At 43.4% G+C, this 23,933-nt stretch overlaps 1 protein-coding gene across 1 annotated transcript in view; it reads right to left on the reverse strand.

The window, feature by feature from the left end:
- Positions 1 to 10,650, reverse strand: part of OLFM3 (olfactomedin 3) — an 88,980-nt gene extending 78,330 nt beyond the window's left edge. The window contains exon 1 of the mRNA XM_070396695.1: positions 10,244 to 10,650. Within this exon, the coding sequence (XP_070252796.1) occupies positions 10,244 to 10,312 (69 nt within the window). The 5' untranslated portion in view covers positions 10,313 to 10,650. The remainder of the gene's footprint in view (positions 1 to 10,243) is intronic.
- Between the last annotated feature and the right edge of the window lie 13,283 nt (positions 10,651 to 23,933).

A 23,933-nucleotide genomic window follows, 5' to 3' on the forward strand; every position in this document is an offset into this window, starting at 1 on the left:
TATGTTCAGATTATTAAAATAGGTAGTGGTTACAAAGCTACCTAGGTAAATAGAGATGAGGATAGGTATATAGATAAAATACAGAGATACTTAGATATATAGCTATATATATGTACATATATATGTATGTATACATTTAAATCTGTATTATTGAAAGTATTACATAGGTCCTCCTTTGAGACTTCTTGCCTTTTAATGGGCTACTCCTTCTTCCCTTCACTGTCAAACTGATCTTTCTTTAAGCATCACCTGACCCAGGAAATGTTCTTTTATGCCCCCATAGATGTCCATTGCCTCTCCCCTGCTTGCCTCCTAGACAAGTCTCCTAGACAAGTCTTGTAGAGCAGCATACAGCATTACGATAGTAAGTATACCTGTATGAGTCCTCCAGTAGAAAGTGCTAAGGGCTTTGGAGAGTAATAACTGTGACTCCTTAAAAATTCTCTTATTTCTAACTCCAACCACAGTGCCAGGCATGAGCATTTGTTGAAAAAACTATTACAGTATTACTGTCAATGGACGACTCTATCATAGGTGACAATTATGATCATTGGGAATCATCTGTTTTTTGGACTAATTATTTTCTTTACATTGCAAATTGTTGTAAAGCTAAGAACAAATTTCTGTTATTTTAAATTAAATAAGTAAACACAACAACCCAACATTTCCCCCTCTACTGCACACAAAAGGGGGTGACTCCGGCTCATCTTTTATGGAATGTCGCCGAGCCCTCATCATGTTTGACGGCACCTTTATTGTGCATCATGCCTTGGTTCTCTCAACGAAATTGCTTTCATCTGAAGACATGCCAATGCCTTCGGCGGATCAGATTTGACTGATGAAAAAGAAGGAGCCGTCATCGTCATTTTACTGAATCAGAGCAGCCAATTTATTTGTATTTTCACTGTCGATTACTAATCCAGTATAAACATTTGACATGCAATGCTTTCAGAAGTCCCATGCTGGCGAGTCAGTGAAATGACAGCCGTTTAGATGGATGGTGAGGCTCTCTAGGCAGACCTTACCTAACAAAAACAACAAAAGACTCACTGCATCTTACAGATGTCACCTAGGGAACACTGTACCCTGTCAGGTAAATCAATTAGAATTATGTGGAATTTAATTAGTCTTTAATAAGCCATTTTTATTTCTATTTTGCCTATCTTTATAATTTTTAGACCGCACTGTAATTTCCAGGTATTAAGATTTATTCTCTTAAATCTTAATATCGACAAGCAGGGACAGTACTGTTATTTGGCTAACTTAAATTCTGTGCTTATTTACACATTAATTACTATCATCTAGATCAGCGATTTTCAACCGGTGTGCCGTGAGAATTTTTAAAACATGCAATACCTGACTAATCATAGGCACTGACCTCTTTTCTCTTAGATTGTCAGATAAAAAAATGTCAACAGCCAACACATCAATGTTGGTGTGACTGAATCACAATTATACCAGTTTTTTCATCAAATCACCAAAAAAGAAAGAAAGAAATTTTTTGGCCCTGGCCGGTTTGGCTCAGTGGATGGAGCGTTGGCCTGCGGACTGAGGGGTCCCGGGTTCGGTTCTGGTCAAGGCACATGCCTGGGTTGCGGGCTTGATCCCCAGTGGGGGACATGCAGGAGGCAGCCTATCAGTGATTCTCTCTCATCATTGATGTTTCTATCTCTCTATCCCTCTCCCTTCTTCTCTGGAATCAATAAAAATATATTTTTTTAAAAAAGAAATTGTTGTTGTTGTGCTGCAGAATTTTAGTAATTAGTGACAAGTGGCCATAAACTTAGTGGTTTAAAACAACACAAGTTTTGTATCTTACAGTCTGGAGGGCAGAAATCTGAAGTAAGTCTTGTGACGTTAAAATGAGTGTCAGTGAGGCTGTATTTCTTTCTGAAGGCTTTAGAGAATCCATTTTCTTGGCTTTCCAATGTCTAGAGGCAGCCCACATCCCTTGGCTTTAGGCCCCTCCCTCCATCTTTTAGGTGTTTCTCTACGTCTGATTCTGTAGAACAATTTAGTGAGTTGCCCAAAGCCATAGAACTGGACATCTGAGGATCTGATGCTAAGGCCCTGCTTTCCTCCTAATTTAGTACTCTGTCCAGTTTCCTCATGTCGGTATAATTTACCCTGATTTGGTATGGTTTCTCTCTTTATCTTCATTTTGCATGTTAAGGTAATATTAATTAGGTTGAGTCCCTTGAGCGGCAGCTTTTCCAGAAGCAATGATTACATACAAATGGACAGAATGCAATCAGGTTTCTATTGCCTCTCCATGTGCAAAATTGAGATGCGAGTAAAGAAAGGAAAAGGACCTGATGAATGCCTTTATTTACGCCTTTTCCTTCCTTCTAGTTCTTCTTACTAAAGACATTCAACATTCATGAACTAATTAGAGGCCTTGTTCTAAAACTGAATCCCAACACAACAGTTAGTAATAGAAGGGTAACCAGGTCTCAGATGAATGAATACAGTCTGTGTGTGTGTGTGTGTGTGTGTGTGCGTGTGGTGTTGGGAGGGAGAATAATCTTCACTTTCGATGCTTCAATATACATTGCCAGAGGTTATGCCCCATCTCTAAAAGCTTCAACCCACCCCCTACATGTAAACAAATACTTATCTCCTCTCAACCCTTCTTTTTCTTTTAACTATCTTTTGTTCACATCTGAGATGCACATCATAAGCTTACTTAGTTTATAATTCCATCACTTCTTCAAGTATTACTCCACTTTGTTTTAGGATGAATATTTGGACATGGAATCTTCTCTTGCTTTGACGGATGGCTGGGGGTGGGGGGAGCTCATGATGCTTTGCTGCCTATGAGAGAGACTGAGTAAATTCAGTCCATCACATGCCCAGTTTGGAGCCATCACGTGACAATCACTACCTCTTTGGCATGAGCTTCTGATGCTCTATATGCTTCCTCCTGCATATCCCCAGGGTGCTTTTAGGTAGATGGCAATCACACTGCCGTCCTTTCACTCTCTGACGTGGTCTAGCACTCAGCTTGTTGTCAAGAGTAGAATATATCTGCAGCAGGATGTAAATAATCAATGATACCGCCAATAAAAAGTCTCTAGTGGGTCCCGAGGCATACAGTATTTCAGCTTGTTCCGTACTGAGGCGATAGGCACTAAAGATGTAGTCATCCTGCCACAAAGTACATGGAGGTGTAAAAAAACTCGCCATCGGTGCTAATTCCCCGAGCAGCCATGGACGCCCATCCTTCCCGGAAGTGACGGCGTCTTGTAAGGCAGTGTTTCACCAGGGACACTTCGGTGAAATGTCCTCTGTCTGAGGCATTCCTGGCATCTGGGCTTGTGTCCTCCAGGAATGCTGGTTAATCATCATGGGATAACGCGTCCGAATCACCGTCAACGTAGTTTGAAAAAGAAAAAGAGTCGTCTACTCCAAGTATGCCCTCTCCTGGGGGTTATCTCGGTAGCTGTTTGCTTGAGATGGTGAAACAATTTTATTGCTGACATTTCTTGTCAGAGCATTGTAAGCTACAAAGTTAATTATTAAAGTTCTGAATTTTGGATTATATTTAGAAGTTGGAATTCAGATAAATCTAACTCCACTGTACCTGTGTTTGCTTTTAATCATTGGGTGTCATTCTGTACGGTGGGGGTGTGCTCATATAGCAATGCCATACAGAACCGATATTACTTTTTCTGTGGTACTAGTGTAAGAATGTCTACTGAGAGAATAACTTCAACAGGATATTTTACATCCTTAAAAAAAAATAACCCAGTCACTAAAAAAAGAGATCAATACAGATAACATTCTAATTTTTCCAATAAGGCAAGACATGGCATCCAATAAAGGTTGTGAAACAGTTAGCACTCATTAATATTCAAACTTATAAGCTGTGCAAGCAAAATGGATACATCCATACAGCAAGGAATACGAGGATAAGATGAACTTTGCCACAGAGTGCCATGAAACACAGCAAGTAATTCACAAGAGGATCAAGGTCCTCGCATCCCAGAGTTACCAGACGTAAACAACAGCACTAAGGATGGTGAAGGAAGACAGGAAAGTAATCAAAAAATGTAAAAAGGCATAATCTTGTAGCATTCTTCAAGACAAATGGCCTGATAGGATCATTTTAAGCCCTTGAAACCAAGATTCTTAAAATCAGTCTTTCTTCTCTTCTCTGTTCATTTGACATGAAGGGAGCCTGGGCCAAAACCAGAGATTATTCCCATGCAGCAGTTATTGCAGAATTTTAAGTGTTTTAGTGCTTCCTTGACTTCATCTGTTCATTCAACGTTGCTTGTTAAAAATCTTACCCGAGCCCGGCCCGTGTGGCTCAGGGGTTGAGCATCAACCCATGAACCAGGAGGTCATAGTTTGATTCCAGTTCAGGGCACATGCCTGGGTTGCAGGCTCGATCCCCAGCAGGGGGCATTCGGGAGGCAGCCGATCAATGATTCTCTCTCATCATTGATGTTTCTCTCTCTCTCTCCCTTCCTCTGTGAAATCAATAAAAACATATTTTTTAAAAGAAATCTGATCTGAATAGACGCTGTGCTGGTTGCTAGGCAGGGAAGAATAAGGTGATGATCAAGACCCAGCGCCTGCCCTCAGCTACAGTATAATGCAGCCGGGGAGACACAATACATTCAACATCCGATTAAATATAAGAAAGGGATACGTATGATAAGAGTGACTAAAAATAGAGTATTTTGCAAACTTGGGGGGAAAAGAGATCCACTTCAGGCTGCTCATTGAACACCTGCTCTGTCAGACACAGTGCCAGGGGCTGCAGCTGCAAAGACAGAGCACGGTTCTTTTCTTGTAGGAGTTCTCAGTTTATCAGCGTCACCTCCTCTCAAGTGTGAGGAGTGTCAGGGAAGGATAGACGGGGGAAGTGACATTTGCGTTGCATTTAAAATGTAGGTAGACTTTCGACATATGGAGAAACGGAAAGAGCTTCCCAGGGAGAGGCAAGAGCAGGAACACCAGCATCTGGGATCCTCCTTCTGAACTCATCTCTGTGCTTCCGAAAGCTTGCCCTGACAATGACAGAAGGCACAGCTTTGCGATGGATGCTTCACAACACCTTATTTTTAAAGCAAAAAAAGAGATAAATGTTCCTAGAAAACTACTTTTAATAGTTTCAACACTTTTGAGTACGTTTATTAGCAAAATTACTGGCATTATCGCTAGAGATGGTCTAAAGCTGTTCCTGTGTCTTGGACAGTCCTCCCTTAAAGAAATTTCAGCAAGTAAGAAAAATAAGGCAAATCTCACTATAGCATGGCAAGTAGTTTTGAGATAATACATTTCTTAAATATTAGTTGTTCATGAGTAAGGTCTATCCTAGACATTATATAGCTGCTCTCATCTATTTTTTACCCTTCATATTATCTACATGGGTTGAACTCAGAGAAGAATCAGTTTATTGTTTTTTATCTTATTTTTGTATTGAATTTACTGGGGTGGAAAGGGTGAACTAGATCTCCGGGGCCTCTTCTCTAAGGGCACTAATTCCATTCATGAGGGACCCATCCTCAGGACCTAATCACCCAAAGGCCTCATATCTTAATACCATCACCTTGGACAGTAGGTGGACATATGAGTTGTGGGGGAGGGGAGGTGCAGAGTCAGTCATTCTAAAGTTTAACAAAGAAATTTTAAGAACAGGTAGACCCCTCATCTTCCAGGCGCGGGCACTGAGATCACACCTTTCCCAGAGTCGCTCACGGATGTGTCGTCTTGGCGGCAAAGGAGGGAAGAGACACGAGGGACCGACTGCACCCTGCTTTCCCTCTCAGTGGAGCATCAATAAATGGTCCCAATAACATTTTTTTTAAAAAGAGAATAGTTGCAAAATACAGGAAATAGTAATTTTACAATAAAGGAAAGCAGTACAAGTTTAACCTTTTCAAGTTGCCAAGAGAAAGAGGGGAAAAAAGAATAATTACTTTCTACAAAGTACAAATGTAATAGGATCCAGGAGGATGGGAGAAAATAAGAGTAGAAAAACTCATTTGTTCTTTCAAAACATGGGTGGGCTGCACTGAGCTCTGGCTTCCTGCCCCATCAGGGTTCGCTGGGGAGCCCTGCAGGCCTCACCACGTGCCCTCCATCCATCCTTGCTGTTCCGATTTGAGTCGATTCTGAGGTAGAGAGGATCTCCCTCGCACACAGTGGGCTCAGGAGAAGAGAGACCATTTAAGGCACATTTTAAAGGAGACTGGTACCCACCTCGGTTCATTTCTCTCGCTGCTCTTGCTTTTTATCAATTTCATTACAAAATGGTCAGAACTTTAACCAGGTGTGTGTACAAAGTCACCTCTAGCCATTGTAAGTCTGATGATTGTCTTTTGCAAATTCTCTTAACACGAAGGCACTGAGACACGGTGCATTACATTACGAAGCCCTTAGCGGTATAATGATTGCAGCGCTCTCAGCTCCCGTCATGTTTATACGGCTTCAAAGCAACTGTCTCGTGTAAGGTGAGTCCTAAGTGGCTGGGTCCTTTTGTTCAGAAAGAGCAGTTTGTGCCTGAAGATTATTGCCGAGTCATGGTGACGGTTCAGGTCTGTAGTGGGAGGGAGGACCGCGGTGGGAAGTTCTTCCATCTATTTCCAGGCGAGAAGATAATGAATGCGCCCTCCCCTCCGTCTGAGCATGCTGGGGCACTCGGTAAGGTAGTTTTCACACAAGTCTGACCTCCTAAAGCTCACGGGCCCTGCCACGTGTGACGGTGGCCACTGGTACTCAAGTGTCGGCCTCGGGTGTAAATTTTCTCTTGGAAACCTGTGTGGCCCTGTTTGCATCCTCCTTTCTTCTGAGTTCAGCCTCGCAGAGCAGAGAAACGCGTGGCTGTGATGAACGGCAGCTACTATTTTATCATCACATTCAAACAATGGTCTGCCAAAACTCTTATAAGGAGCAAGGCTCACTTTCTTACTATCAAGGTCATTACTGGACTCATTTCCTTCCCTTGAAAAGCACAGAGATGCCATCTAGCAGCTGCCCTCGGCAATTTCCTGCACAGAAACCGTCCTCTCTCTAAAAGCAACAACTGAATTCCAGCAAGCTTTCACTTTCTAAAAGAACTTATCGAGAGCAGGGTGGTTTGGCGCATAGCCTATACTTCAGACGCTCCATCACAAATGGAATTAATTAATATCTCCTCAATAGGCAAAGTGATAGACCCATGAGTTCTAAATGGAACTGGAAACTCGTTAATAAGATTTTAATTAAGAAAACATAATTCTCATCATTTTCCTGAGAGGAAAATTGATCGTCTGTCTGCATAAAAATACAAATAATTAGCGGTGAATTGCCTGCCTTTGTCGAAAGAAAATAGTGATCTTGCCAATTTTCTGATGTATTAAATGAGAGGAAAGAAAGTAAGCAGTACATGCTGAAAGTGAGTTCATCCTATCAATCTAGAGGTTTGGGCATTTTTTTTTTTAACAATTTAAAGATAAAATTGAGTTTCAAGTGACTTATCTTACCATAAGATGGCGATACTTAAGCACTTTATAAGATGTCATATAAGATCTATAAGTTTCAATCTCAGGTAAAATGATGATAAACATTAATATTACATAGTGTTTATGAAATGGAACTGGTAATGTTGTTAGAAAGCCTTTTTGTTTCCGGGTAAATTCATATACAATGTGCACCCTCTAAGATTTAGATTTCCAACATTTAGCATATGTGGTCTAATCCTACACATAAAAAAATCTCCATTTTAAGAGCTCTTCTGGTTTGTCAGTGTATCCATGTGTGGACATACATATGCTTACTGTAAACATAAAGGTAATCACAATACTTGAATAAATTTATTTAAAAATGTTATTATGAAATATGTCAGTCCTAACATTAGTGTTAACAAACCAGCTGTTTAAAATTATGTGCATCCACGTGTCATCACATAATTATTACTTATTTGTCCCAAAACTGTGATCTTGCGTGGTGTTATTGGATTTTTAATTGCAGTTTTACTAAGCATAATTTGCATTATCAATATTAATTTTATTAAGTAAACCCTTAAGTAGTTAGTATAATAATCAATAAAATTTGAGAAAATTCCTAGGTTATAACCTGATTGACGATTACTTTGAGAATTGAATGGTGCCACTTGTGATGGGAGATGGGGTGGGGTGATGGTTTGGTGATCAACAATAGTTGGATAAAACATACAAATGTAGCTTTTATTCGCTTTTTAAGCAGTGTTTTTCTCCCCCTGTCCAGAACCGTTTATGAACATGTGGATATTCTCTCTAATGTTCTATGTGGCAGAGAACAAGTGGCCGCCTTCTCCTCTTTGCACACTGAGGGGCAGTATCTAGAAGCTGAAAAGGACAGTTTGAAAAGTTAATGTGTGAGCCTTTCCTCCCTGAATTTCTCACTCCTTTGTACCAAACCGCCACAGTTAAATCTACAAGAAGTTTCATATTGTCAGACACCCAGCAATAAGCTTATTAATACTAGAAAAGCTCATATTGACTAAAAGTGGATCAATTATTTGGAGGAATCATCTCAATATTTAACAGAAGCTTTTCCTTGCTTATCTATTAATGTGAGAAAGAACAGAGGACAAAGAAGTGAAGATACTTATGCATTAAAGATACCAGAGAAATCTCACATGAGTTCATTTTTAAAGAATGCCAGAACTCGCTTTAAGTCAAGTGATTTTTTTTCCCCTGCAGTAATTCGGTGATTAGGTTCAGTTTTAAAAGGCATTTTGCTAAGAATATTTCGAGTGAGGTACATAATGGAATGCATTTAAAAGTTTTAACCAACATAATATAGTGGTGTCACTGTAGGTCCAGAGGCAAAGAGAAAAATAAGATTTAGAAAATGTAAAAATAAAGCCCACACTTTTTAGTTAGATGTAGCATGCTTTAACGCTGTCCATGAAGATCACTGAGGTGGAATTCACACACACTGAAGATTTCAGGGACAATATGACCACAACCAGAGCTTTAAGATAAAATGATTTGATTCCCATCAGGTCTCTCTAAACACGAAAAGAACACACAAATAATTACGAGTCTATAAGACGTGACTCTAACTTTTCACGATGTGCTACCTTGGGCCTAGAAATATGGTCAGCCACAGTATTAGATCATGCTTGGTTACACCTTAATTAGTTCTTATTCAATTATGAAAAGAAAATTAATCTCTCTCCACCACCGAGATGATGGAAAGCTTTAAATAAATAACTCCCCAATATCCCCCAATACAGCTTTAAATGGCTGTAACATGGCATCATCTGTCCGGTTGTGTCAAATTGCTCTTGGCCAGTTAAACAAGTGACATCATTTTAAAAATTGTAACTCTTGCTCCTTTTTTTTTTTTTTTAAAAATCAGACGCCTTATTTCTTATCTAGTATAATTAAGATGATCGTACAATGCTGACGATCTCAAATTCTCTCACTTTATCATCAAGACTTTCCTCATTCGCTGCTGCAAGCCTTTCTCCGGATTTTCCTGCCTTTTTATAACAAGGGCTCAGCGTTCACCCCGGTGGCCGGAGCTGGCTGATTTTCAGAGTTCGACAGCCAGGCGACCCCGCAGCCTTCCCAGGACTCTCCCTCCTGCCTCTGATCACCCGTGATCAGAACTTGCTCGGCCCCCTCGTCCCTCCATGAACAGAAAGCAGCAGAGGAACCCCAGCCCCGTTCACCCACGCCTGCCTCCCGGCCGAGGGGGCCCGAGTCCGGCTCGGCCGCTGTGCCCTGCGTGTTGCAGGCAGCATCGCCAGTGTTTTCGGCCACAAACCGCAGCACGTCTGCTAGGGGAGTGTTCCTCGCTGGGATCCGCTGGGGAAACACACAGCCCTCCTCTGCTTTCAACAAAGAAACGGCTCCGCTCACCGGCTCCTCATCCGTGTTTACAAATTGCATGGTTTCCGCCGCTGACTCCCTGGCATTACCCCCGCGACTTCCCAACAGCACCTTAGCGCCCGGACCCAGAATGAGCCCGTTCCCCGAGAGCCGCATTGCCCGCTGCCCATCCTCATTCCCTTCGCGCCTGGTCCCTCCCCCCTTCCCGGACTCTACCTCGAGGCGCTATTCCTCCTCGGCAGGCAGTTCACCTTGTTATCTACCACCCAAGCCATGGGCAAAGGCTGGGCATCACAAGGTAGCCCGGACAGCCGTCTTGCATGCCTTTTTTTTGGGGGGGGGGGGGGGGGGTATGTATTTGCATTTTTGGTCGGTTGGTTTCCTATTGCACCTTGATTTCAAGCCAAGAGTTAACAAATCGCGCATACCTGGGAAGGACCGAATCCAGCCAGCAGCGACAGCAGCAGCAGATTGAGCAGGTGCGCCGTCGCCTGCATCCTGCCCGGGGTTGGGTGCCGCCTCTTCACTCTCTCTTGTGTCGCCGCTCCAGTGTCACTGCGGAGACCGAGACCTTCCCCTCCCGTTGCACTTTCCGCCCGCGGGTCAGAGCCGAGCGGAGACCGAGACAGCGGCAGCCCCAGCAGCCGCCCTGGGGGGCGATCATTCCGCAGGCATCTCGGAGCGGGGCGTCCACGCTGCTCACGCTCCCGGCGCGCAGCCCGCAGCTCCTGGCGGGGCGTCTGCAGCGGGCGCTGACCGCGGTGCTGAAGCGCCTCCCAGCTGCGCGCCGCCCCTCTGCCCTCCTCTCCTTGCCCGTCCACCTCAAAAGTTTGGACCCAAGAAAGAGACCCAGGGAGTAGGCGCCCAGAGAGGTGTGGAGACCTGGACGACGGATATGACATCACTACAGCTCCTGGGGGCTCGGGGCGGGGCAGGCGGGGGGCGGGGGGGGGGGGGTATTTTGCTGGGAATTTGTTAACCAAACGAGGATAGACTCTCAGCTCCGGAGTAGCCTGTGCTGGTACCTGGAGCCGCAGGGAAGTAAGCTTCAGCAGGACACAGGCTTATGAAACCAACAGCGCCTGGAACCTTCTGCCGTCATTGACAGAGGACTTGATACCCTATTGATGATCGCTTTCAACAAAGTTTGCAGTGCAGACTCTCCATGTGTGTTTTCTGTCCGAGGCACCCGGTCCAGAGCTCTTCTGTTGGCATAGATGCACTGTCATGTATGCATAGCCCACTGGAATAACTATTCGGTTAGTATAAATGTGCACTTATCCACCTAGGGCGTGGGAGCATCTGAAAATGCGGTATGCATACGTAAATGAAGAGGCTTGCCTTTTTTCCTTATAAATGGGATATTGCATTAGCGACTCCCCACAGCTGAGATCTCTCCCCTCACACACCGCGATACCCAGAAATATAATTTCCCTGTCGATTTGACTCCTGTTTACGCCCGAGGGGGAATGCAGTGATGGATGGACAGTGGAATGGGAAAAATGATTATCCTAAGCTCCCAAATGCTTCTGTTTTCTAGAGTTCAGGAAAGGAGGCAGAATAGCTGCCTCCTAAGAGCAGAGGAAGAGTGAACGGCGAACCTAGGCCCTGCACCATTTAACTATTCTCAAGCAACTTTATTTCTTTGAAGCTGGAAAATGCAAGTGTTCTGCAAGATGACAAGGTGGGCAGGAGTTGGCAGCCACCCTGACACCTCCCTCTCGTACAGTGATGGCTTTTAGTACTTTCTGAGTTATGTCTTCTGTTGATTTTTCTGGAAATGATATTTTCCAAGGATTCAAATGTGTGATTTGGAGCTATAAACATTGCTTCCATATTAAAAAGATGATACATTGCTTGAGATATCAGACACATTCTGTGTATAAAATCTCTACCCATCTCTCACTGAAAACTTCATAGTTTTAATGCAAGAAATCTCAATTAGGATTCAAGACTTCTGAAAGTTACAATTGCCAAGTATTTGCATCAGATTGCATCTATTTTAGCCTGCTATTATATGTGTGAATTAATAAGAGGACAAATTCTATGAAACGTGGCCAGAGAAACGTGATGGATGATCATACTTAAATACTGAAGTAAGCAATGTATGGTAATTATGCTACAAATGGAAACAGATGATCTTCGAATACTTACAACCTACTTGCCCTAAGAAAAGCTTAGTCATTTGTAGAGAATAATCAAGTTTAGTAATAAACCAAAGAAACTCATATATACAGGCCACTGAAAAGCAAAAGCAATAACAGCACAAATTCACCAATACCCTAATACTTCCTCTGTTGCTCTTAGAAAATAAAATAAGATTGCACAGTTTTTCTGAAACATAATTCTGACAGTGTGTGCAGGTAGCCATTTGTCTTACAGTAAAACTGTCTTATATTTGCATACAATCAACTTGATGAGATTATGGACCACAGCATACCTTATCTGTACATTGCCATTTACACAACCTTTCCCCTGGGAAGAAAGTCCATCAAGCTCTTTGCAACTTGTGGCCTGTATTAGCCATTCCAAAGAGTTCTATCATAGAAAGGAAATGGTGTGCCTCCTTTTGTGTTCACTACTTAGATTGGTGATTGCAACTTAGAACAAAATGAAAAAAAAAAAGTGATGCATAGCAAAAATTTAGAAATACTGGCAGTCCTCAGGTTACGTTGGACTCAGCATATGTCATTTCGTGGTTACGTCGCCATCTCCCATTTATTTTAAAAAAGTTCCGTCATTTCGACGTGTGTACATATGTGCTTTATGTTTTTTATTTATTTACCACAAGTAAAGGTCAGGAATCATTATCTTTCTTTTAATTTTTTTTTACTGTTTCACTTCATTACTGCTGTGTATGTGCTCCATGTGAGTGATGTAGTTGCTTATGTAGGTGGGTTCCAACTTAGGCAACAGTTGCGTTGTCACGCCGTAGGAACAGATCTCTGATGTAACCCGAGGACCTACTGTATTGCGTTTTCCAATACATGTATGAGAAAGTATTTGAAATTTATGTATCTAATTAAAGTTAGCCTTCTAGGCCTATAATGGGTACAAAATTGCTTTGAAATTTATAAAGTCCTGCACAAATTTTAGCCAGCACTACCTACAGAGGCATGCAGAAAAATAAGCTGATATGAAATGGTGTACATATACAAACACACCTACAACAAAGGATGTAACTTTTTAAAACATTTATGCCAGGTATTACAAACGTAAGTACTTAAATGTATAATGAATTCTATTTTAGCTGACTGTGTTGAGTGTGTGCTCATCTTCTTTTGATAAAAGACTGTATGGCATTCTTCTTTACATATTTCATACTGCACCAGTATCCGAGGGATGTTCCATTTTGTTAAAAAATGCTGTTGCTTATTTTGATTTCCATCAATCATTTAACACTGATGGACTTAGTTATTTTAGAAAAAAAAAGATTATCCAGCAGGTTATATAAACTCTTGAATACATTTTCATCTTTTGTTATATAAGTCAGGATAGTTTTTGATTTATTTTCTCATGTCCTTGACCTGCCACACTTTCTTTTATTTGTTCTTCTTCAGTTTTCACTGGAGGCGACTTTTCTCTCTTGCTGGCTTTTAAGCCATGCCCATTGAGCTCCCCTACCTCTCAGAACTACCCTGTCTAAAATAACACCCCCTATCATCTTCTATCTATTTATTATTTCAAGAAGGTTGGTTATTTTCTGTCTGCCTCCTGTATTAGAATATATTTCTAGGAGGAAGGCCCTTTGTCCATTTGCTGTTCTGCTGTAATCTAATCACCCAGAGTAGTGCCTGGCACCTGGCAGTGACTTAATCAATAATGATTTAATGAATGAATGAATGAGTGAATTTCCAACCCTAATTCCTTCTTGCAGGATATTTATATGCCCAAGGTTTGCTAGATGTCACTCAATTTCTTGCAGGCACCTCAGACTCAATATTTCAAATCAATATTTTTTTCCTCAATCCCATTAGTTTGTAGCACAATTTTTCTCTCCATTGAAAGCAAGAAGCGTGAAAGTCACATTTGATCCCCCCCCATCTTCATCCCTGCTTGAAATCTATCAATAGTCCTGTTGACTTTTTTTCTATAATATCTCCAAATTCATCCACTTCTCGAGGCAGACCCAGATCAGACCCCGCTTTACATGATCTGAATTATTACAGTGGTTTTCGCCCCCTGGCCGGACAACCAGTTTTGCTTCTGCTTTCAGCCTTCAATTGAAAGACTAATTTGGTCATGTTGCTCCTTAGGTTGAAAGCCTTCAGTGGCTTCCTGTCTTTTAGGTGACCCAGTGTGGAATTCTCAATATGGCTTATCCAGGGCCCTGAATGAGTTGGCCCCTTGCCTCGACCTTCCATCGCATTTCTGACCATTGTCTCCCAATAATTAGAATCCAGTAAAATTTTAATGCTTATAGTTCCCTTAATACTGTTCGCCTTGGTCATGACTCGCTTTTCTTTTGCCTGAACAATTTTTATTCTGCCTTTCAGATTCCTTGTAAATGCCATCTTATCTATAAAGTCTTTCCTGGGCCCCCAGTACCCTCTCTCAAGGTTTCCCTTCTCAGTTTTTTCCCCCCTAACATCTTGTGCACACTTTTATCATTTACATATGTACTATATTGGATTATTAGAATCTACCTGTGTGTGTTTGTTCTTCACCTGATTGTAAAACTCTTGAAGATGTTTAGGTTATCAGTTGCTGCATAACTAACCCTTCCAACGGGTGGTGGTTTAAAACAAAAATATATCATGAACTCTCATGGATCTGTGATAATTCTCAGTGAGAGTTTCTGATGCAGGAGACTGGAGTCATCTCACCCTAGACCTGGCTTGATGTCCAAGTGGCTTACCCACATGGCTGCAGTTGTTCTTGGCTGTCACTAGTTGCTCAGGTGACATGGTTGACCGCCATGTCATCTCTCTGTGTGGCTCATGTTTTTTTTTCAGAAGAGCAGCGCGGTTCTGAGCAAACAGCCCGCGAGCTGGCATTCTAAAAGGCCTAGGCAGAAACTGTAAGCATTCTGAACCACTAGTGAGTCAAGAGAAAAGTATAGTAGCTCAAACAGCTCATTCTCCAACACATCGTGTCTAGTTGGATTTGGTATTTTTTTCTTCTGCATGTGTATGTTGACAGTGGGAAATAATGATAGACGGTCAAGATAGCAGACTGGGCGTCTGTTTATTGCTTCTCCCTCTAGTGATCCTCTTAACTCTGTAGACTATGAATTGTTAAGGATGCTGTATAAAGTCAGGGGAGCAGAGATATCAAGGAAATGAGGTTTCAGCAAAATTGTGCAAGGTAAGAGTTAGGAGAGAGAGTGTGAATGACGGAAAACAGGAGAGCAGACCACAGCCTTCGAGAGGGGGAGCCAGGGCCGTTCCGGCATGGACGGAGGGAGCTCTGCCCAGGGGCGCTCTAGCAGACGGTGACTCCAGGGGGGCAATTACAGGTTTGGCAGAGGAAGGTCTGCTTCCTGTTCCTCACACACACCCCGATCCGCAGAGCAAAGCAGCCGATGGTCCCCACAGGAAAACAATAAACAACAGAGTGTTGTCTTCAACATCCAAGAAGCATCTCAAGAGAAAGGCGAGTCGATGGGACTTCTCTTCCTAAGAAGTGGGGAGATCAATTGGAGCCGCCTCCATTTAGCCCCTCACACACCCCCATCCCCACCCCCGAGATCACAGCCAACCACTTTCTCCCTCCAGGGGCTGCTGCACACGGAACACCCTGCTCTCCTAGTTCCTTCTTATTTTTCAAAATGATGTTATTTTCATAGCATATTGGATATGTGCAAAATAATAGAAGTGCAGATAAACAAGGGACAGCAAATACCCACTAATTCCAATCAGTGGCCCCAGATTTGCCTGGATGTTTGGCTTGGTTTTGTCCCACAGTTTGCTTCTGTCTGTGTCCTTTCTAAGTGAGAATGCCAAGAATTTACTTCAGTAACGGGGGCAGTCACACACAAGAGAGGGGTCAATGACCATCCTTAGGGGTAAAAATCAACTTGACCTCATTTATCTAAACACAGGTGCACATGGGGAAGCAGGGCAAGACACAGTAGACTGTTTTTGATTTATCAAAATCGGCAGTCCTTGATTTTGAAAGCTGTCCTCTCAGGGGAGGGGAGTGGCATGGAGTGCACCGGGAGCTGTGGTTGAGTTAGAGCGACTGCAGGCCGATGGAAGCGAATACATCTCATGATATTGAGCTTTCCCAGCATCAGTATTACTTCTGGGATCTTATCGCTCCCACTCATTTGAGTTCTTAGCAGCACTATGCTTCGTTGTGATGTGTGTGTGTGTGTGTGTGTGTGTGTGTTTCAGGGACGAACTGAATCATTACACCAGTCGAACCTTATTAATACCACATCAAATAAGCAAGGATTAAAATAAGAGGAAGATAGCCTACTGCACGTAATATAGGCTATTGCTTTCTCTCTGTGAAACCACTTTTTTACAACTCAGCACTCTGAAATGAAGTGCTATTATGAACCTTTTTGCTCATGCCTATTAAAGTTGCCATTGATGCTGAAATGACAATGATTACTTATTGACACTGGCTGGGGTAATTGCAGGGAGCAGCCTCGCTGTGGGCCAATTAAGCTGGAAACCCTACATACAAGTTAAGGTGAAGACTCTCTAAATGGCACTAGAAATAACTATAAAATGACAAAGACCAAGAAAGAAGACATTCGTTGACAAATAGAATAGCAAAGGGCACATTGTAATGTAGACATATTCAATGGAGCAAGTCATTTTATATTTGAATTCCTCCTCCATTTGTGCTGATTAGTTTTGAAATGTAGTTTTGAAATGAAGTCTTTGAAAAATGGCCAGTAGAATGTTACATGGCTGGCCATATAGTGTACATTTTTCGTCAGAGAGAGAAAAAGAGGTATACCTGTTGAGCTCTAATTGAGAAGCGAGGAGAATATGAAATTGTGTCCCCGTCATTTCTTTTGAAAATATATTCATCTCTAACAAATTAGGATAGCTATAGCCTAGAGTTCCAATGTGTAACTGAGAAACACAGTTGACATTTTTCCCGGCGACACAGAGCTGCCGATTTAGAAGGAGAGATGTCAACAAAAATTTTCAGAGAGATTTCTTTTTTATTTAAACTTAAATAACAATAAAAAATTAAGTGACTTTTTTCTTCATAAAAAAGCCGTAAGTGTATAAAAATGCAGAAAATGTAGCAAAAGTCATATCAAAACAAAAAAAACAGCAACAACCTTACCATTCTAAGATGACTAATTTCAACATATTAGTGCAATTCATTAAGTCCTATTCCTAAGTACTTTGCGCACATGGATTCGGGTATCCTAATTTTATATAAATAATAACAAGAGCTCAGATTATTGACTGAGTTTTGTGTCAGGCATACTGTGACCGCTGTCTATGCGATACTGCATTCATTGCGCACAGCAGCCCATGACATAAATCATATGATTTTCCTCATTTCATGGAAAAGGAACCTGAGGTAAGAGGTTAAGTACCACCCATCCAGCATCACCTAGGCCAGTGGTCGGCAAACTCATTAGTTAACAGAGCCAAATATCAACAGGACAACGATTGAAATTTCTTTTGAGAGCCAAATTTATTAAACTTAAATTATATAGGTTCATTGTTATTAACTTAATTAGGGTACTCCTAAGGCTTAGGAAGAGCCACGCTCAAAGGGCCAAAGAGCCGCATGTGGCTCGCGAGCCGCAGTTTGCCGACCACGGATCTAGGCAACCAGTGGTTTGGGGACTAGGCTCCTGCCCCAGAGCGGAAGTGCGGAGCTGCCGTTTGTGACCTGATAGCGCCTCCTCCTTAAAAACACCTGAACCAGTGTCATGCTGTAGGTCAGGCCTACCTCAGCCAACACATCTTGTGTGTGGAGAAAAGGAAAGGACTAAAAACATTCTTCATGTGTTTGGTGTCAGGTAGTACTTACTGTAAGTATACACCTAACCGGGACTTTGTTATCGAATATTTAGGCTAGTTTCAATTTACCTCTATTATACACCAAAACAGATATTAGCAAATCCATGTACAAAAAGTCCTTAATTCTGTCTTATGAACCTTTGTAAACAAGTTTTGTTTGCTGGTTTCCTGACCCCTGTGAATATGTGGCACCTCTCCTCTCTCGGGTCTGCTTTGAGACGGGACAGGATGTCAGCACACTGACACATCCCACTCTGCCTACTGAATGTAGCAGTTTGTGGTCTTCCATTCCTGTGCCTAAACGTTCTTATGCACAGGCCTTTTCCCTCTACGGTGACGTTTGAGGCTTTGAAAGAGAGAAGTAGAGTTGTGGTTGGGATTGAACTGGTTATGAGGTTGCAATCGAGAGAATTTAAACCAGAAAGAAAAATACTCATGAATTATAAACTAGAATAGAAAGAGCACGGTCAGCACCTTCTCTGGATTTGCTTTGCTTATTGTTCATCTTGGCAGGACTCCAAAGTGTGGTATCGGAACGATTGAAAACCTCAGAACCTCAAAAACCATATGGCCACACGTTTAATTTCTCATGACAGCCCGTGGGAAAATGAAACTCGCTCCGAGGAGTCTTTCCTCCCTTCAGTAGATCAGGCTCCTTTCTTTTTCTTTTTCCCCTAAAACACTGATGTAAGAATGAGGACTCCTAGGCAAACTTCAATATCCACCTGAACATTTATTTTTGACTCACTTCCTCATATGTGTCTCTCTAGTTTTGCTTCCATATCTTTATTTCCTTCCGGATGTTCTTGCATCTGTCTCACCCACAGGAAATTTCAGCCAAAGAATTATTTTGGTTCGTGGAGGGTAAGACAGCCCCAAATCAATAACTCAGACATTCAGGGCGGGCGTCAGGTTTCTGCCTCCGTTACTTAAGTAAATGCTTCTTGGTATTATTGTGTGTAAAACACTGTGATAAGCATGTCCACGTTGGGCCACATGGGATCTGAAAGACTGACTCGACTCTTCCACTTACACAACTAGGAATCTAGGCGAAATGTATGGGGTGTAATACCAGCTCTCAGATACGGGCAGCAGGCGGCTCAGGCCCGAGCTCTGGGAGGGAGGGAGAGAGGGAGGGAAGGAGAGAGGGAAACCCCCCAGCTGTGAGGCCCACCCCTGCAGCTTGTTGCCCAGAGGAGTGCAGAGGGGGCACGTACACAAGCATTGGGGCTCGCTGAGTGGTGGGGACGGCCTTTGTCCCGATAAGCCCTTGAGGACGGCATAACATCCAAAACACAGTGACGCCAAGCAAATGTGTCATTAGGAAACAGAGCCTTTGTAAGAAACACTTGAAAACTTTCAAATATTTATTTTCATGTCACCAATTCAAAGCCCTGTAGCTCTTTTGAAGCTCGAAATAGAACCGGATGTTACGCTGAGTAATTATTATGAACTACAAGGCAGTGTGTATATTTAAGTTCATACAATTAGTAAAACCAAGAACATTAATCACATTTCCCAACTCTCTTATTTCCTGTTCCATTTCTATGAGTGCTGCCCCTGTCACAGATTTAAAAAGAAAGTTTTTTCCTAAGGTCAGGGGAGCCTCACAGACGATGTCGGACAAGGACCAGGTTCTCAAGCACAAACCGGGGTTGCACAGGCAGGAGGTGTGTCTGGTGCGGCGGGCGGGGTGGGCACTCGAGCCGGGAGGGCACATGGAAGGCAGCACCCGTTCTTGAAAAGGTGAGCTCCCACTTCTTCAAAACGATGGTCAGACGTGTTTCAAGGGACCTAGAATGATGGGTGCAGGCTCATGCGAAGGAGCTTGTTTTTTACACGGGGTGTGTAAGTCTGATGCTTTAAAAAAAAAAAAAAATATATATATATATATATATATATATATATATATTGCAGAGAGGAAGGGAGAGGGAGAAAGAGATGGGAACATCAATGATAAGAAAGAATTATGGATCGGCTGCCTCTCGCACACCCCACACTGGGGATCAAGCCCACAACCCCAGGCAAGTGCCCTGACCGGGAATTGAACTTGTGACCTCCTGGTTCATAGTTTAATGCTCAACCACTGAGCTATTCCAGTCAGGCCTAATACTCTTTTGAATGGTGCTAAAGAGTTTAAGAACATTTGAGAAAGCCATTTGGAGAAAGACAGCATTGGCCTTTGATGAATTTAACCTGATAGAATACACACACACACACACACACACACACACAACTATTCTATAAAACTTAGGAATACAAGCAACTACACACATCCTTCAATTGACATCTTGAAGACACAAGTTCAAAAAAAAAAGATAGGTTGGCATCTTTTTAAAGAAATCAAGTTCCAGTTTTTGTGTAGTTGCCTTACTTTTAACCTCACGACAGGACCATTTTTAGCTGAGCCATTACATAATGACCCGTTGGCGTATACAAGGATGGCTAACCTTACTGCAGACACTGAATTATAAAGCACAGCATAAAGCTACCCTAAGTTATTTGGACTTCCTCTGAGGAAGAGAAGGAAATGTATAGTGGATTTGGCCATGCTCTCTCCCCAGCATCTCAAGTGAGTCATTAAGGAAGGATTTTGCATTGCCAAGATGCTACTTTACATGTTACTAAATGACTTCATTTACTTCTAGTCACTGGATACCAGGCCTTTAGCTATAGATTGGTGCCTGTTCTTCTCATAGCTGGGAGGAGAATTTCCTCTGAAATCCTTTAGCATTTTATCTGCACCTCTGTAATGACCCATGTCAGTTTAATCCTAGAATTTTAATTATTTATGTACCCGTCTTCATTTAAACTATCAGATACTGAGGGAAAAGATCCTTTTGTTTTTTATATGTGTATTTACATAGTACTATGTTACTACATTATGCACATCATATTAAATAAAAATTTTTACTGTATAGCTCTTATATTGTATAAATTATTTTATAGATCAGTGTTGAGTCTTATAAATTGTCTATGTACGTCATATGTAATAAGTGTTTATTAAATTCACAGATTTGGAAACTTCAAAAATTTACCCAGTTACAATAGTCTATGTATATTGCCCTATTTTAATATAATTAGTAATTCTCTTTTTCAGAAGTCTCGATGAGGCTAAGTAACAATATTGTAGATTTAAACTCAAAATACAATCAAAGACTGAGACTTTCTAATGCAGTTGAAATTAAGTTCTCATCTTAACAAATATCTAACAGCACAGGACATATTGTAATAGACTTTAGACCTTTGGTTGTGTTTTAATGACTCAGTGGAGTTCAATCCACAAATCAGTGACTAATTACTAAGATAAAAACTTTTTATTTAAAAGGCAGCTAACAGAGTTCAGTGTCAAGTGGCATTATTTCATCAAATTTGGTATCAGTCTTTATTTTATTTTCATATTCACCTTCTTTGTACCCATTCAGGCTGTGGAATGCTTAGGGTTACGGAGAATGAAAAACCCCACGTCAAGGCATTTCCCATTTCCCTGTGATCCGCATTCCTAGGGGTGCCGAGCGAAGGCTGAGAGTTCCTCCGGAGGTTAGTGGGCGCTGCAGCTAGACGGACTTCCTGAGGAAAGGCAGATGGTGCATCCTCCCAGGTCTGTTTCTCAGACACGGATGGATTCCTTCCTATCCTCCTGCCAAACCAAGAAGTCGGGTGTTGGCCCTCCCAGGATCGTTCCCCTTTCCTTCAAGATGGTTGTGCATGGAGGTGTCCTCTTTCATCGGAGGATACACTTGTCGCTTAAAGGAGGGAGTAAGAGGCGTCCTTTTGAGGACTTGACAACTCTCCAGTTTCTCCAGGGCTCCCATAGCTGCAGAGCTACTCATCGGTTTGAACGATTTGGGTTGTGAAGATGGTGATTTGATTGACAGTTCTGAGAGTTTCAGGCTTCACTTCTCCTAATGTCAAAATAAGTGTAAGGCTTCTCCACTCCCAGCACAACTGAGGTCACTTCATCCATACTCAGCAGTTCTTCCCTTCCCAAATCCTGTGGTTAAGCAAGCAGAGTAGAAGGGTCTCTAATTCAATGTTGTAAGATCCAAAATAGCCAGCCACTGTGTCCCATTCCCAGGAATGACCTTTGAGAAGGAAGTATCAAGTCAGGGAGAAAGGCATTGGCTTGGAGGAAAGAGTGGACCTCTTTCCAGGTGCCTTGGACTTTCCCCTTAACTTCTCTCCAACCTGTTTTCATCATCCCCACGATGGTGGTAACCATACCATTGGTGTGGGGAGTCAGTGAAACATTTTATATATTTTATATTTATTTATATATATATATATATATATATATATATATATATATATATATATATATATATATACTAGAGGCCCGGTGCACAAAAATTTGTGCACTCGGGGGGGAAGGGGGTCCCTCAGCCCGGCCTGTGCCCTCTCGCAGTCTGGGACCCCTCAGGAGATAATGACCTGCTGGCTTAGGCCTGCTCCTGGGTGGCAGAGGGCAGGCCCAATCCCTAGGTGCAGCCCCTGGTGGGGCTCAGAGCAGGGCTGATTGGGGAGTTGGGGCGCCGCCCCGTCATGCACAGAGCAGGGCGGATTGGGAGGTTGCGATGCCACCCTAGTCATGCTCCGGATAGGGCTGATTGGGGGGTTGGGGCACCACCCCCTATCACACTCAAGGCAGGGTCAATGGGGAGGTTGCGGCGCCACCCCCTGTGATGCACAGAGCAGGGCCAATCAGGGGGTTGGGGCGCTGCCCCCTGTCACACACAGAGCAGGGCCAATCAGGGGGTTGGGGCAGTGCACCCCCCCCCCCCCCCCGTCACATACAGAGCAGGGCCCATCAGGGGGTTGGGGAGCTCCCCCCTGTCACTCACAGAGTAGGGCCGATAGGGGAGTTAGGGCACCGCCCCCTGTCACACACACAGCAGGGCGGATCAGGGGGTTGGGGCGCCGCCCTCTATCACCCACAGAGCAGGGCGGATCAGGGGGTTGGGGCGATGCCACTGTCACACTCAGGGCAGGGCCGATGGGGAGGTTATGGCTCTACCCTGTCACACACAGAGCAGGGCCCGTGGGGGGGGGGGGGGGTTGGGGCGCCACCCCCTGTCACACACAGAGCAGGGCTGATCAAGGGGTTGGGACGCCACACCCTGTCACACACAGAGCCGCAGGACGATCAGGGGGTTTGGGCGCTGCCCCCTGTCATGCTGATCTGGTGCCAGGAGGCCTCTCGGCTCCGCTGATCCCGGTGCTGGGAGGCATATTACCCTTTTACTATATAGGATAGAGGCCTGGGGGCCGGCTGGTTTGCCCTGAAGGGTGTCCTGGATCAGGGTGGGGGTCCCCACTGGGGTGCCTGGCCAGTCTGGGTGAGGGGCTGAGGGCTGCTTTCAGGCTGGCGGTTTTGACTGCTTTCAGGCTGTCGGGAAGCTCCCAACCACTCCTTTTTTTCTTTTCTTTTTTTCTTCTGGGCCAGCTTTAGCTCTGGCTCTAGCTCTGAGGCTTCCGCTGCTGGTTTGTTTGCCGTTCTATAATTGAAACAATGTATAACTTCAGCTCTGAGATCCCAGCCGGCTATATTTGTTAGAATGTTTCAAACTGCCAGCTCAGAGGCCGGCAGCGCAGGCGGGGGAACGTTGGAATTCGCAGTCACTGGAGCAAGCAAACCTCATGTTCGCTTCCAGCTGCCTGGCTGCCGGCCACCATCTTGGCTGACAGTTAATTTGCATAAGGATACGCTGATTAGCCAATGGGAAGGGTAGCGGTCGTACGCCAATTACCATTTTTCTCTTTTATTAGTGTAGATATATATATATGCCTAAGCGGCTGTTATGACCAGATGACTGAATGACTGGCTGGTAGCTATGACATGTACTGACCACCAGGGGGCAGCAGACACTCAATGCAGGAGCTGCCCCCTGGTGGTCAGTGCACTCCCATGGCCGGCCAACCTCCCGTGGCCCCTTTCCCCGGTTGGCCACCCTGATCAGTCCCAATCGGCCCTGATGGGTCCCAATTGCTGGCCAGGCTGAGGGACCCCACCCGTACACGAATTCGTGCACTGGGCCTCTAGTCATACAATATGTTTTCCTTCCCATTTCAATCCTTTGGGTTGTTCAAGTCCATGGTCTTAGACCCCACATAAAACCTGTCAGGAAGTCATGTCGGTCTGCCTTGCATGTCTGTCCATCGTTGGATGGCTTCT

The sequence above is a fragment of the Myotis yumanensis genome, unplaced genomic scaffold (genome assembly GCF_028538775.1).
Source record: "Myotis yumanensis isolate MYYU_CA2020_CCGP unplaced genomic scaffold, mMyoYum1.0.hap1 SCAF_17, whole genome shotgun sequence".
Taxonomy (NCBI): Eukaryota; Metazoa; Chordata; class Mammalia; order Chiroptera; family Vespertilionidae; genus Myotis; species Myotis yumanensis.